General features: G+C 46.6%; 1 protein-coding gene across 1 annotated transcript; it reads left to right on the top strand.

Annotated features, from left to right (window-relative positions):
• The first annotated feature begins 4,368 nt into the window (after positions 1-4,368).
• Positions 4,369-5,310, top strand: LOC136620267 (olfactory receptor 1E5-like). The gene has a single exon (XM_066594969.1). It carries the CDS (start codon positions 4,369-4,371, stop codon positions 5,308-5,310), a length of 942 nt encoding a protein of 313 aa, XP_066451066.1.
• The last annotated feature ends 7,375 nt before the right edge of the window (positions 5,311-12,685 follow it).

Here is a 12,685-nt window from a genome sequence, read left to right as displayed (position 1 = left end):
ACGCACGCAAGCGCAGAGTTGAACATACATGATTAACTTCTTGGAACAATAACATCTAAACAATAAGTTGTTTGGAGAGAATGTTTAGGAACATATGTGAACAGCTAGGAACTAGAGATGAGCGAGTATATTCGCTAAGACACATTACTCGAGCGAGTAGTGCCTTAGCCGAGTATCTCCCCGCTCGTCTCTAAAGATTCGGGGAGCGGCGGGGGAGAGCGGGGAAGAACCGAGGGGAGATCTCTCTCTCCCTCTCCCCCCCCCCGCGCTCCCTGCCGCAACTCACCTGTCACCGGCGCCGGCCCCCGAATCTTTAGAGACGAGCGAGGAGATACTCGGCTAAGGCACTACTCGCTCGAGTAATGTGCCTTAGCGAGTATACTTGCTCATCTCTACGAGGAGCATGTCAGTTTGACCTGCAGGCAGTCTAAATGCCACAGTAGCTATCTTCTGGAACAAAAGCCTTAGTAATTCACTCAAGGCTTATTAAATAACCACTTAATATCCATAAATTGTGGAGAAAGAGGACAAATGAATATAGTGAAAAATAACAGACGATGGCTACGTGCTTACAAAATGGCTGCGCATAAAATAGAGCATGGAGTCATATTCATTTCACTAACAGTCTCCACTTTTGCGGCCGATTCATCATTCTACTCAGCTCCTCCCCCCCCCTACCGTCAATGACATGACCTCTTCCCTCATCGCAAAAATTTGCGCTAACCACTAGGAAATGTACTGCCTTACCTAACCAGAAAGATGGAGGTTCCTAGGAACCATCCATAATCCTCTGATTACACCCACGTAAGGTGGCTCCAGCTTGTCCCTAAGGCCTCGATTCTAACCCTGCATCTGAGAGAAGAGGAGTTATGTCTGCCGCATCCTGGCATAGATGATGAAGCATGATTCAACCATTTAGTAGTATCTGAGTTTGATTTTACCTAAAACAACATAACCATAAAAATAAGAAATATACAAGTTTACCAATATACTACAAAGTATGTAGGAAAAAATAAGCAAAAACCCTGAAATACATTGAACCAGGACATGGGAAGTCAATCAAACTATCAGTTAAGTTGAAATAACAAATGCTGCAAAATTTCTTACATCTATGATCAAATAATATCAATTGTAGCTCTATTCTGTAGAACAGCATCCTAAGTACCTTGTACAGCCATCTGTAATAAGTCAAAGGTCTATAAGGTAGCATTAAGTGCTCTTGCCATATCACATTATCTAACATTTACTATCCTTCCACTAGTTCTGCTCGGTAGAGCCCCTGTAATAAGCCTAGGCTTTCTCCAGTCCCAATTAGGTAAGATGAGAAAAGTTTAGTACTGTGTTAGCCAGTGGAGCAAAATGTGCCTACTCAGTAGTCCACAGCATACTGAAATTTTTCCTAGCGCAGCATCCAGCTGTCCCCATCCCAGACGGGATAAGGCACACCCCTTCGCCTACTCAGTAGTCCACAGCTTACTGAAATTTTACCCAGCGCAGCGTCCAGCTGTCCCCATCTATACGGGGTAAGGCGCACCCCTTCGCCTACTCAGTAGTCCACAGCATACTGAAATTTTTCCCTGCGCAGCATCTAGCTGTCCCCATCCCAGACGGGGTAAGGTGCACCCCTTCGCCTACTCAGTAGTCCACAGCATACTGAAATTTTTCCCAGCACAGCATCCAGCTGTCCCCATCCCAGACGGGGTAAGGCACACCCCTTCGCCTACTCAGTAGTCCACAGTTTACTGAATTTTTTCCCAGCGCAGCGTCCAGCTGTCCCCATCCCAGACAGGGTAATGGGGAGATGGCGATTACCACCAGTGATGATGCACAAAAGTAGAGTTGTAGTCCTAAAAAGGACTATTTGGTTCTTTGAATATGCCTAAACGCTCCTTCTAACCTACACTAACGCTTTCCCTCATTCACAGCAGCTCTGTCCCTCAGCTAATCCAGCCTCCTTGTGAGGCAAGCATCAGGTGACCTGAGTTTTTATGATCCTAAGTCACCTGATCCGGTCAGCCAATCACTGCTATACACGTGCACTGGGTAGGCATAGCATAGCAGGAGGTGCCAAAGCCTTCCCTGCATGTTCCTTGGCTAAAAGAGCTGCTAAACATGTGGGCAGGAGAGGGTGAAATTTTCTCGAACACCGCATGGTGCTCACTCAAATAACGAGTACTTTCGAGTATGCTACTGCTCGAATAAGCACACTCGCTCATCTCTACTCAGGTGTGACATCATGATGTAGAGCGTGTGGGGAAAGCACAGGAGTTTATCCTTTCTCCAGACCCCGTCAGTGTGTTATCCATCCTTTTTTCTTCATAGTCTTTCTCAGAGACTTGTTCCTGCAATAAGCAACAGAGAAAATATCCACAAGCAGATTGTTTTGGCAGGCAGCTTGCCATTTCCCTCCCCAATTATCTTCAACCCCCCCAGCTAGGTACTCATTTTACCGATTGAAAGCGGAGTCAACCTTGGGCCAGCTACCTGAACCAACCAGGGATTGAAGCTGCAACATTCAGGTCACGAGCTAGAGCACAAGATTGCATTTCTGCTGCCCTAACACTCTACGCCATATGGGGCTCTCCGTGACACAGGCGGGCATGGAGGCTCTAGTACCCTGTTCTGCTCCCTCTAGCATGGATACAAGATGTGATACAGGGGGCATGGAGGCTCTAGTACCCTGTTAGGCCACTTTTAGCTTTGATACAGGATGTGATATGGCCGGGCATGGAGGCTCTAGTATCCTCTTGGGCCATCTCTACTTTGGGTACAAAATGTGATACGGGCGGGCACGGCGGCTCTAGCTTGGATACAAGATGTGATCCAATTGGGCATGGAGACTCTAGTACTCTGTTGGGCAGTCTCTAGCTTGGATACAAGATGTGACACGGACAGGCATGGAGGCTCTAGTACCCTTTAGAGCCACCTCTAGCTTAAATACATGATTTAATATGGACAAGCATCGAGACATACAAGTTACATTTGGTAATTCTGCGACATATCCCTCCACATTTAACTGAGCCTCTAGATCGTGCAAACTCAGACTCTCAAACTTGGCATCCCAGATGGTATATCTGGCAACCAGGTAGGCCACAGAAGTGTGACAATGTTGTGGGGACGTTCTTGTGACCCCCTTGTGTGTGTGGACGAGCATTATCCTGCTGGAAAATGCCTCTTGGAAGCTCTACCATGAGAGGCAACACATATGGCTGCAGGATGTCCTGAACATATTGCTGAGCTGTCATTGTCCCTTGCGCCACTACTAGAGGTAACGACTGTAGTATGCGATGGCCACTCAAACCATCATACTTGCAGTTGGCAGTGTGCCGCTCCACAGCAGAGGCAGGACTGGGTCTCCAGACACAAACACAGCCATTATCTATGCCCAAACTAAATCTAGATTAGTTGCTGAAGACAACCCAGTTCTATTTTATAGGTGATGGTGGGATAAAGAACATCAAATACCATCCAGCTTCTTGTATCTCAATAATGGGCCCCCTCTCAAACTCTGGTAACTGGTTGAAATCTCTTCTCTTTGTCGTAGAGGCGTATAGTGGTCCACAAGCTTCACACAATTGAAAAAAGAGGTCACTACACATAAGAAGCCTCTGAGAGCCTTTTTGTAGGCTATGGGTAGAACTACTTTTAAAGCCTCAGATATCAAGATCTGATCACACCACAACTCTAATGATTTGTATAACTGCCTGAGATGTAAGTACATGCCTGGTTTTGCAGCATAGTGACAACTTCCCCTTGGGACTGGATTTTTTTCGTTTACAAAAATTGTATATTGAATATAAAGCCATTTGTTTTTATCAATTTGTGATTAAGTACTGTGGGAACATTGTAAGTGATTAACCTCCACAAGGACATATGAAGACCCCACCTTATAATTCAGTGTCCTACTTGACAATGTTGTGGCCCTATTGGACTTACAGCTCACCAGTAATGCAGCAGATGGTTACCATTGAATGCTACAGAGACACCCAATGTGCTTGTCTGCCATTAATAGTCTAGACTTAAGATACACACTGAGCCTCAACCCTTCTTAGCCTGCTACACTATCTTAATTTATGGATTTGAAATGCCCATGATCTACGACAGAGACATGTCTGTTGTGGATCCTCACTGGTTAAAATAAATCTAGAAAATCTTACATTGTAAACAAGAAAATGAGTGTCCAGAGACCTTATTACATATTTATGGATGAGCAGAGATTTGGACCTCTGTGCCTTCTGCACCTGGGAGAACTGAGGAGTTATAAAATGAAGCATGCTGTATCAACAATGTTATATCCACCCAATGTGTTTATACATTCCACCAAATCCTCCTGATGCCATTAATTTTGGGAAGAATCACACTGGAATGATGAAAAACCAAACAACGATCACCCATGTTCTTCTCATGAGTCTATCGGATGATCAAGAGACCATCTATGTCCTCTTTGCGATCTTCCTCCTCGTGTACCTGATGACCTGCTTGAGTAATTCTCTCATCATCCTTCTAGTTGTTACTTGCGCTCATCTTCATACACCCATGTACTTCTTTCTCGGAAATTTGGCATTATTGGACATGTCCTACTCATCGGTCACTGCCCCAAGGATACTTTTTAACTTTACCACCCAGGACTGGTCCATCTCCCTTTCTAACTGCATAGCACAAATGTTCTTTGTGATCTATTTTGGGAGTACTGAGGTTTTCTTGTTGTCCTCCATGTCTTATGACCGGTATGTAGCCATCTGCCGTCCACTCTACTATGCTCAGGTCATGTCCTGGAGTATGTGTGCTCAGTTGGTGTCTTTGGTTTGGTCTTCTGCTCTCCTCGCCCCTGTCATTTTTACCATATGCTTAGGAAGGTTGACGTTTTGTGGTCCCAACTTCATCCACAATTTCTTTTGTGACCTGCCTCATTTGTTCCAGATCTCTTGTACTGATACTTCCATCAATATTCTAGTCTTGATAATTGTAGGAGGTGTTCTTGGCATCATAGCCTTTGTTGCCACATTCTACTCATATGTCAAAATTTTTAGCGTAGTGCTTAAAATTCGTACTAGTGATGGAAAACGCAAAGCTTTCTCTACCTGTACGTCTCATCTGATTGTTGTTTTCATGTTTTATGTGTCAATAACTTTTATCTACTTTGTCCCTAACACAAGTAATCTTCTTGTATTAAACCGAGTAGTCACTGTGATCTATACGCTAATAACTCCCTTACTCAACCCCTTAATCTACAGCCTACGGAACAAAGACCTGAAGGCTGCACTGCAGAAAGCTTTACATATACACATGCTGATTCCAACAACAGTATAAGAAAAAAAAAAGGTTTGGTATCATGTTAACCAGTATAGCAAAGTGTGATAGTTTTCAGTAAGAGATACCAAGTAACCTTGGAGATATGATATCTTTTAATGGCTAACAAAAATACATGATTTTATTGCAAGCTTTCGGACCTCACAGGTATGCCGTGATGAAGGGCCCTGTGAGGTCCGAAAGCTCGCATTAAAGGGGTTGTCCCGCGCCGAAACGGTTTTTTTTTTTTCAACAGCCCCCCCGTTCGGCGCGAGACAACCCCGATGCAGGGGTTAAACAAGAAGACCGGACAGTGCTTACCTGAATCCCCGCGCTCCGGTGACTTCTTACTTACCTGCTGAAGATGGCCGCCGGGATCTTCTCGCTCGGTGGACCGCAGGGCTTCTGTGCGGTCCATTGCCGATTCCAGCCTCCTGATTGGCTGGAATCGGCACGTGACGGGGCGGAGCTACAAGGAGCCGCTCTCTGGCACGAGCGGCCCCATTCAGAAAAGAAGAAGACCCGGACTGCGCAAGCGCGTCTAATCTGGCGATTAGACGCTGAAAATTAGACGGCACCATGGAGACGAGGACGCTAGCAACGGAACAGGTAAGTGAATAACTTCTGATAACTTCTGTATGGCTCATAATTAATGCACAATGTACATTACAAAGTGCATTAATATGGCCATACAGAAGTGTATAGACCCACTTGCTTTCGCGGGACAACCCCTTTAACATCATGTATTTTTGTTAGCCATTAAAAGTTATCATATCTACAAGATTACTTGGTTTGCCCTTCTGAGAACTTACACACAGTATAAGAAGATGCACATGACTCATATTGGGGATGCATTATAAACTTATTGGGTAGACAATCTTATGGCAAAATTTAAAAAATAAGACCATGGGGTACAACATGGAGGTTTTAGGATGTAAGGAGGTCTGTATGAATCTGATATATCTTGTGGTTATAGAGATCTGGTGATCCTTTATAACCATTACATTCTGTTAGCAGGCTTAAGGACTTTAGGACAGCACAGCTTCTCTAGCAGGCAGAAGTCTGTGTGCAGCATGGAACAGCTGAGGCAGACAAAGCAGGAAGATGGTGGCTGAAAATGTGGTGCTGTAAAAATTTTAAAATAGTCAGAGTCTGGAGGAGGGGGATGAGGTGAGTGCCACATAGTAGGAGTAGAAAAAAATGTAGAGCCTAGAGGAGGGTATGTGTTGAGTGCCATGTGGTAAGACTCGAAAATGTCAGAGTTTGGAGGGTGTGGAGTGAATGCCACATGGCAGGAGTCGAAAAAAACAGAGCCTAGAAGAGGGTGTGGGTTGAGTGCTACATAGCAGAAGTAGCAAAAATCAGAGCGTGGAAGAGGATGTAGGGTGAGTGCCATGTGGCAGGAGAAGAAAAAGTCAGGACCTAGAGGAGGGTATGGGGGAAGTGCCATGTGGCAGGAGTAACAAAAGTCATAGTCTGGAGGAGGGTGTGGGGTGAGCCAGGGATAAGAGATCTGCTGTTGAATGCAGAAGTAGTCTGCAGACTAGAGTGAGTCCCAATGTAAAAAGCCAGAGCTACTGAATTTCAATCCAGGGAGATCAGAGGAATTTAAGGATCTTACTGAGGAGAGAGTCAGATTGTCAGCTCTTTAATCCACCGAACCATGTTAACCCTCTCTTTGGTGTTAGCGATGGAGGAGAATTTGGCTCAAAGCTCACAACAATGTTCTCTACTATAAAACATAGGAAGCAGGGGCGTACCTATAGGCTAAGGGGCCCGGGTGCAAAAGTTCAGCTGCCCCCCCCCCCTTATCTGTGCCCATATTTATACCTAAACCGCGCTAATTTACAAACATGATCTTGCCCCTTGGCGTAAGCGTTCTCAAAATGACTCCTTTCCTTGACTAAGTAAAAACCTGTTGGTAGCGTCTTAGGCTGCTTTCACACGGCCGCAAAAATTGCACGAAATTTGTGCGTTGCAAGATGCACAAATCGCACATGAATATGAGCGATTTTTTTTGTTTTTTCTCTGCATCGCACGAGAATATGATGATGTGACGCGAGCTGGTTGTAACACAACAACCCCTTTGGCGAGTGTGATATGGGGCATAGTTTCACGTCCCAATATCAGACTCACCCGTGTGAAATTAGCCTAAGACCGGCTGCACACGGCCAGATTTGCATTCCAGAATATGGAGCTGGCATCTGCCTACGGATTCCGCAGCATGTACCGCCTATAGCATGGTATGGAAAAGCGTTTTTTCCTCTACACGAGCGGAAAACAATTGCGGTCTTCCGCTTATGGCGGAAAAATCACGGCACGCTCTAATTCAGTGCAGATTCTGCACGGACGGCCTCCATTAAACTCAATGCAAGCCGTGCGACCCGCTGCCCTGACATTGCAAAAAAGTTGTGGGCACCCTTGTCATCTCCTAGCGACGGCGCTGGAAAGTCAGTGATTAAAAGAAAAAGAAAAACTGTATTGCGCGGGTCCGACAGCTCGCCTTGTGGACCATCCGCAGTACAGGAAAAAGAAAGAAACTACAGGTACATGCGGATGCCAGCGGGGCACAGGGTTGGATTCCACTGCCGGGTCCTGCATGCAGAATCTGACCCAGTTGTGTGCAGCCGGCCTAAGACTGTGTTCATGGATTTTGTTGCATTTTTGAACTACAATTGAAATCACATCCAAAAACTGCATGAACCATTAAAAACCGCACGTGGATTCAAACAATACATGCGGTTTTAAGCTGCATGCAGGTTTCTGGTGCGTTTTTTAGTTGTGTGTAAAGTGTTTAAATATACTGTATATACCCAGATTATACCAGCTGTACATATTGTAACAGGTGGAGAGGAATGGTCTGGAGTGGAAGGTATGTGTCACAGAGGTTATTAGCCTCTGTGATGTAGTCCAGTCCTCTTTCACTCCAGGCCAGATCTTACAACCTGTCCAGCATGCCATTTAAGGAGACAGGTGGAAGGTAAAGTGAGGTGTGTCTGCTTGGGAAATTCAGGCTGCAGTTACTCTGTGACTTCCAGTGTGAGCAGAGAGGCGCTGTGGATAAGGCACTGCATGGTTCCAGCAGGACCCCTGGGGATACGCCTGCCCTTTGACTAGAGCCTGAAGAGATTGAAGGCATAAGGACCAGCTGCGCTCTGGACATCCACAGGTCTGTGCAACTCTATGGACTTGTATGGTCTCCTCAGCTGAGGATTTACCTGCTTCACCTCCGGACTGAGGAGGGTTAAACTTGAACAGAGACTTTTGTTGTTGCTATCATTTATTATTTCTCTGGAGACCCAGTGGTTTATGTTTCTATTAAAGACTGTATAAATAAACCAAACAAGAAGAAAAGTGACTGTTTGGCGTGCTCTTTAACCCCCGCTGTGCTACAAGTGGTGGAGGATGCGCTGGCATTAGGCGACTCCCCGAGGAAAAAACAAACTGTTGCCATAGCCCAAAAATGGCTACAGCCGGAAACCTCCTCGCCTACACAAATAGTAGAGAAGGTTTTGATGGACTGGTTTATCCAGACTCTGCCCAGGCCTATCCAACGATGGGTAGCCCAGGGAAATCCCGAGAATATCGACAACCTGGTGGGCGTGGTCGAACGGTATGTTGCAGCGGAAGAGGCGGCGGCGGCTGTGAGGCCTCCTAGTCATCCTGCAGACGCTCGGAGAGAGAGCGCCAAATCCATTTCAGAAAGGAAGCCAAGGAACCAAAGGGGTTTGGAGCCCGTGCAAAGAAACCCGGTCAACCCCGTTACGTGCTGGGAGTGCCAACGTCCAGGGCATATCGCCGCTCATTGTCCAGCTCGGGTTGAACCCATGGAATGTTCCTATGGCCGGGACTGTTCTTTCGTGGCACATTCTACCTGCGCTACAGGGGTGGACAGAGACACCCAGCCACAGATGTGTCAAGTGACAGTGAATGGTGTGGAAGTGTCAGCCTTGCTGGACTCAGGGAGCATGATTTCGTTGCTGGACTCAGCCATCGCCACTGGACTGGGCCCCCGGGGTAGATTGGGGGTGGTCTGTATACACAGGGACACTAAAGAATACCCGGTTGCCCAGGTGACCAGAGGCACAGTGTGCAGAACCTATGTACACCAGGTGGGGTGGTTAACTAATTACTCTACCCACTGATAATTGGGAGGGACTTCGCGTTGTTTTGGGAACTGTGGTCGGAGGTACCGCGGCCTTGCGAAACCGGCACTTCGAACACCATGGGAGGTGTTCAACATCAGCATAACAAATTTCCATTTGCAGGACTGACTGATTCTGAGGAACCCACTCCGGAACCCTAGGTACCTGACCTTGAGGTGAACAGGGATAATTTTGGGACTGCATAGCTTAATGATCTGACTTTAAGAAATGCACGAGAAAATATCTCTGTGATTAATGGTGTACCCCAAGAGGCAGGGGGTGAGGTGCGATTTCCTCATTTTGAATTGATTAATGAATTGTTATATCGGGTAACGAAAGTAAATAATGAAGTGATAAAACAACTTCTGATATCTGGTGGATATAGGCATACGGTCCTCGACCTAGCCCACACTCACATACTGGGCGGTCATTTAGGGGCAGAAAAAACACAGGAACGCATTTTACAGAGGTTTTTCTGGCCGGGGTGCCATAAAGAAATAGAGGGATTCTGTAGATCCTGCCCTCAGTGCCAGATATATGCTCCTATCTCGTACTTCAGAAGCCCGTTGGTACCATTACCAATAATAGAAATACCATTTGAGCGAATCGCTATTGATTTAGTGGGACCCCTTGTGAAGTCAGCTAGAGGTCACCAGTATATCCTTGTAATCATGGACTACGCCACCAGGTATCCAGAAGCAATACCTCTGAGGAACACTTCCTCTAAATGTATCGGTAAAGAATTGCTCCAGTTGTTCACTCGGGTGGGGCTTCCCAAAGAAATCCTAACAGACCAGGGGATCCCATTCATGTCGAAGGTGATGAGGGAACTGTGCAAGTTGCTGAGGATTAAGCAATTGCGCACCTCCATCTACCACCCCCAGACAGATGGGTTGGTGGAAAGGTTCAATAAAACATTAAAATATATGCTAAAAAAGGTGGTAGAAAAGGATGGCCGGGATTGGGACTGTTTGCTTCCGTACTTACTATTTTCCATTCGAGAGGTACCACAAGCCTCCACGGGGTTCTCTCCTTTTGAGCTATTGTACGCACGACAACCCCGTGGACTACTTGACATAGCAAAAGAGACATGGGAGAGTGAAGCCACCCCACATAAGAGTGTCATTGAACATTTGGCCCAAATGCAGGAGAGACTTGCCAAGATAATGCCATTAGTAAAAGAACAGCTATTCCAAGCGCAGGAAAGGCAGGCTAATGTATATAATCGGGCAGCCAGAGTCAGTCAGTTTAACCCAGGGGATCGGTGTGCTGGTGCTAGTCCCCACCGTAGAAAGTAAGTTTCTTGCCAAGTGGCAGGGACCATACGAGGTGGTGGAAAAAGTTCTCCAACCAGGTAGGAGAAAGTCCATCCAAATTTACCATGTAAATTTGTTAAAACCCTGGAAGGAGCGGGATTCACTGGGTTCTGCCTGCTTGGTCACGGAGCCGAAGGGTAAGATCCAGGACGTGATTATAGCAGAAACCCTGTCGAAATCCCAGAGACAAGAAAGCAAAGAATTTTTGCAGAGGAATAGGGATCTGTTTACCGACCGACTCGGTCACGCTAGGGTCCTGGAACATGAGATCCGGACAGACCCTAACGTAAGGGTCAATATAAAACCCTACAGAATCCCTGAAGCCCGCAGGGAAGTAGTGTCCCAGGGGGTAAAAAGGATGCTTGAACTGGGGGTCATTGAGGAATCAACAAGTGGATGGTCAAGCCCCATAGTCTTGGTGCCGAAACCATCAGGGGAATGGAGCTTCTGCAATGATTAGCGGAAGCTTAATGAAGTTTCCGAATCTGATGCGTACCCAATGCCCGGGGTCGACGAACTGATTGGCAGACTCGGCTCAGCCCGGTATATGACTACACTAGTCCTCACAAAAGGGTACTGGCAGATTCCCCTGTCGGCCAACGCGGCTTTTTCTACCCCAGAAGGTTGTTTTCAGTATGTGACCATGCCTTTTGGACTAAAAGGAGCCCCCGCAACATTCCAGAGGGTGATGGACAAAATCCTAGCTCCCCATAAGAAGTACGCAGCGGCTTATTTAGACGACATCATAATATTTAGCCGGGACTGGGAAAGCCACCTCAGCAAGGTTCAGACAATATAAGACTCCCTCAGGAGGGTGGGGTTCACGATAAATCCAAAAAAATGTGCAGTGGGAATGGAAGAGGTCAAATACCTTGGCTACATAGTGGGTAGAGGGCTAGTTAAACCCCAAATTAATAAAGTGGAAGCCATTCAGGACTGGCCACGACCCCTAACCAAAAAACAGGTGCGGGCGTTTCTAGGTATAGTGGGCTATTACCGATGCTTCGTCCCAAATTTTGCCACAATTACAGCCCCACTGACAAAGCTTACAAAGGGGAACAGGTCGGTAATGGTGCAGTGGACACCAGAAGCGGAACATGCGTTTGAACAGCTAAAACATGTATTGTGTCGACAGCCCATATTGATAGCTGCCGACTTTTCAAAAGAGTTCATAGTCCAGACGGACGCGTCGGAAGTAGGGCTGGGGGCTGTATTGTTCCAAGAGATTAATGGAGAAGAGCATCCCGTGCTGTTCTTAAGCCGAAAAATGTCCCCTTATGAAAAAAATTATGCCATAGTTGAGAAAGAAGAGTTAGCGGTAAAATGGGCATTAGACTCCCTAAGGTACTACCTCCTGGGCAGGAAATTTAAACTAATCTCAGACCATGCTCCCTTGAAGTGGATGTATAAAAATAAAGGGAATAATGCCAGGGTGACAAGATGGTTCTTAACATTACGAGAATTCGACTTTGAAGTGGAACATAGGCCGGGAAAATTACATGGTAATGCAGATGCCCTGTCTAGAATTTATTGTTCAGTTACAGTTGGTGCCCAGCCAGACGGCTTGGGGCAGAGGGGGGAAGTATGTAACAGGGTGAGAGGAATGGTCTGGAGTGGAAGGTATGTGTCACAGAGGTTATTAGCCTCTGTGATGTAGTCCGGTCCTCTTTCACTCCAGGCCAGATCTTACAACCTGTCCAGCATGCCATTTAAGGAGACAGGTGGAAGGTAGAGTGAGGTGTGTCTGCTTGGGAGATTCAGGCTGCAGTTACTCTGTGACTTCCAGTGTGAGCAGAGAGGCGCTGTGGATGAGGCGCTGCATGGTTCCAGCAGGACCCCTGGGGATATGCCTGCCCTTGGACTAGAGCCTGAAAAGATTGAAGGCATAAGGACCAGCTGCGCTCTGGACATCCACAGGTCTGTGCAACTCTATGG

Source organism: Eleutherodactylus coqui, chromosome 3 (assembly GCF_035609145.1).
Source record: "Eleutherodactylus coqui strain aEleCoq1 chromosome 3, aEleCoq1.hap1, whole genome shotgun sequence".
In the NCBI taxonomy this organism is placed as follows: domain Eukaryota; kingdom Metazoa; phylum Chordata; class Amphibia; order Anura; family Eleutherodactylidae; genus Eleutherodactylus; species Eleutherodactylus coqui.
The sequence above is the reverse complement of the archived record's forward strand: the minus strand, read 5'-3'. Positions and strand labels throughout refer to the sequence as shown.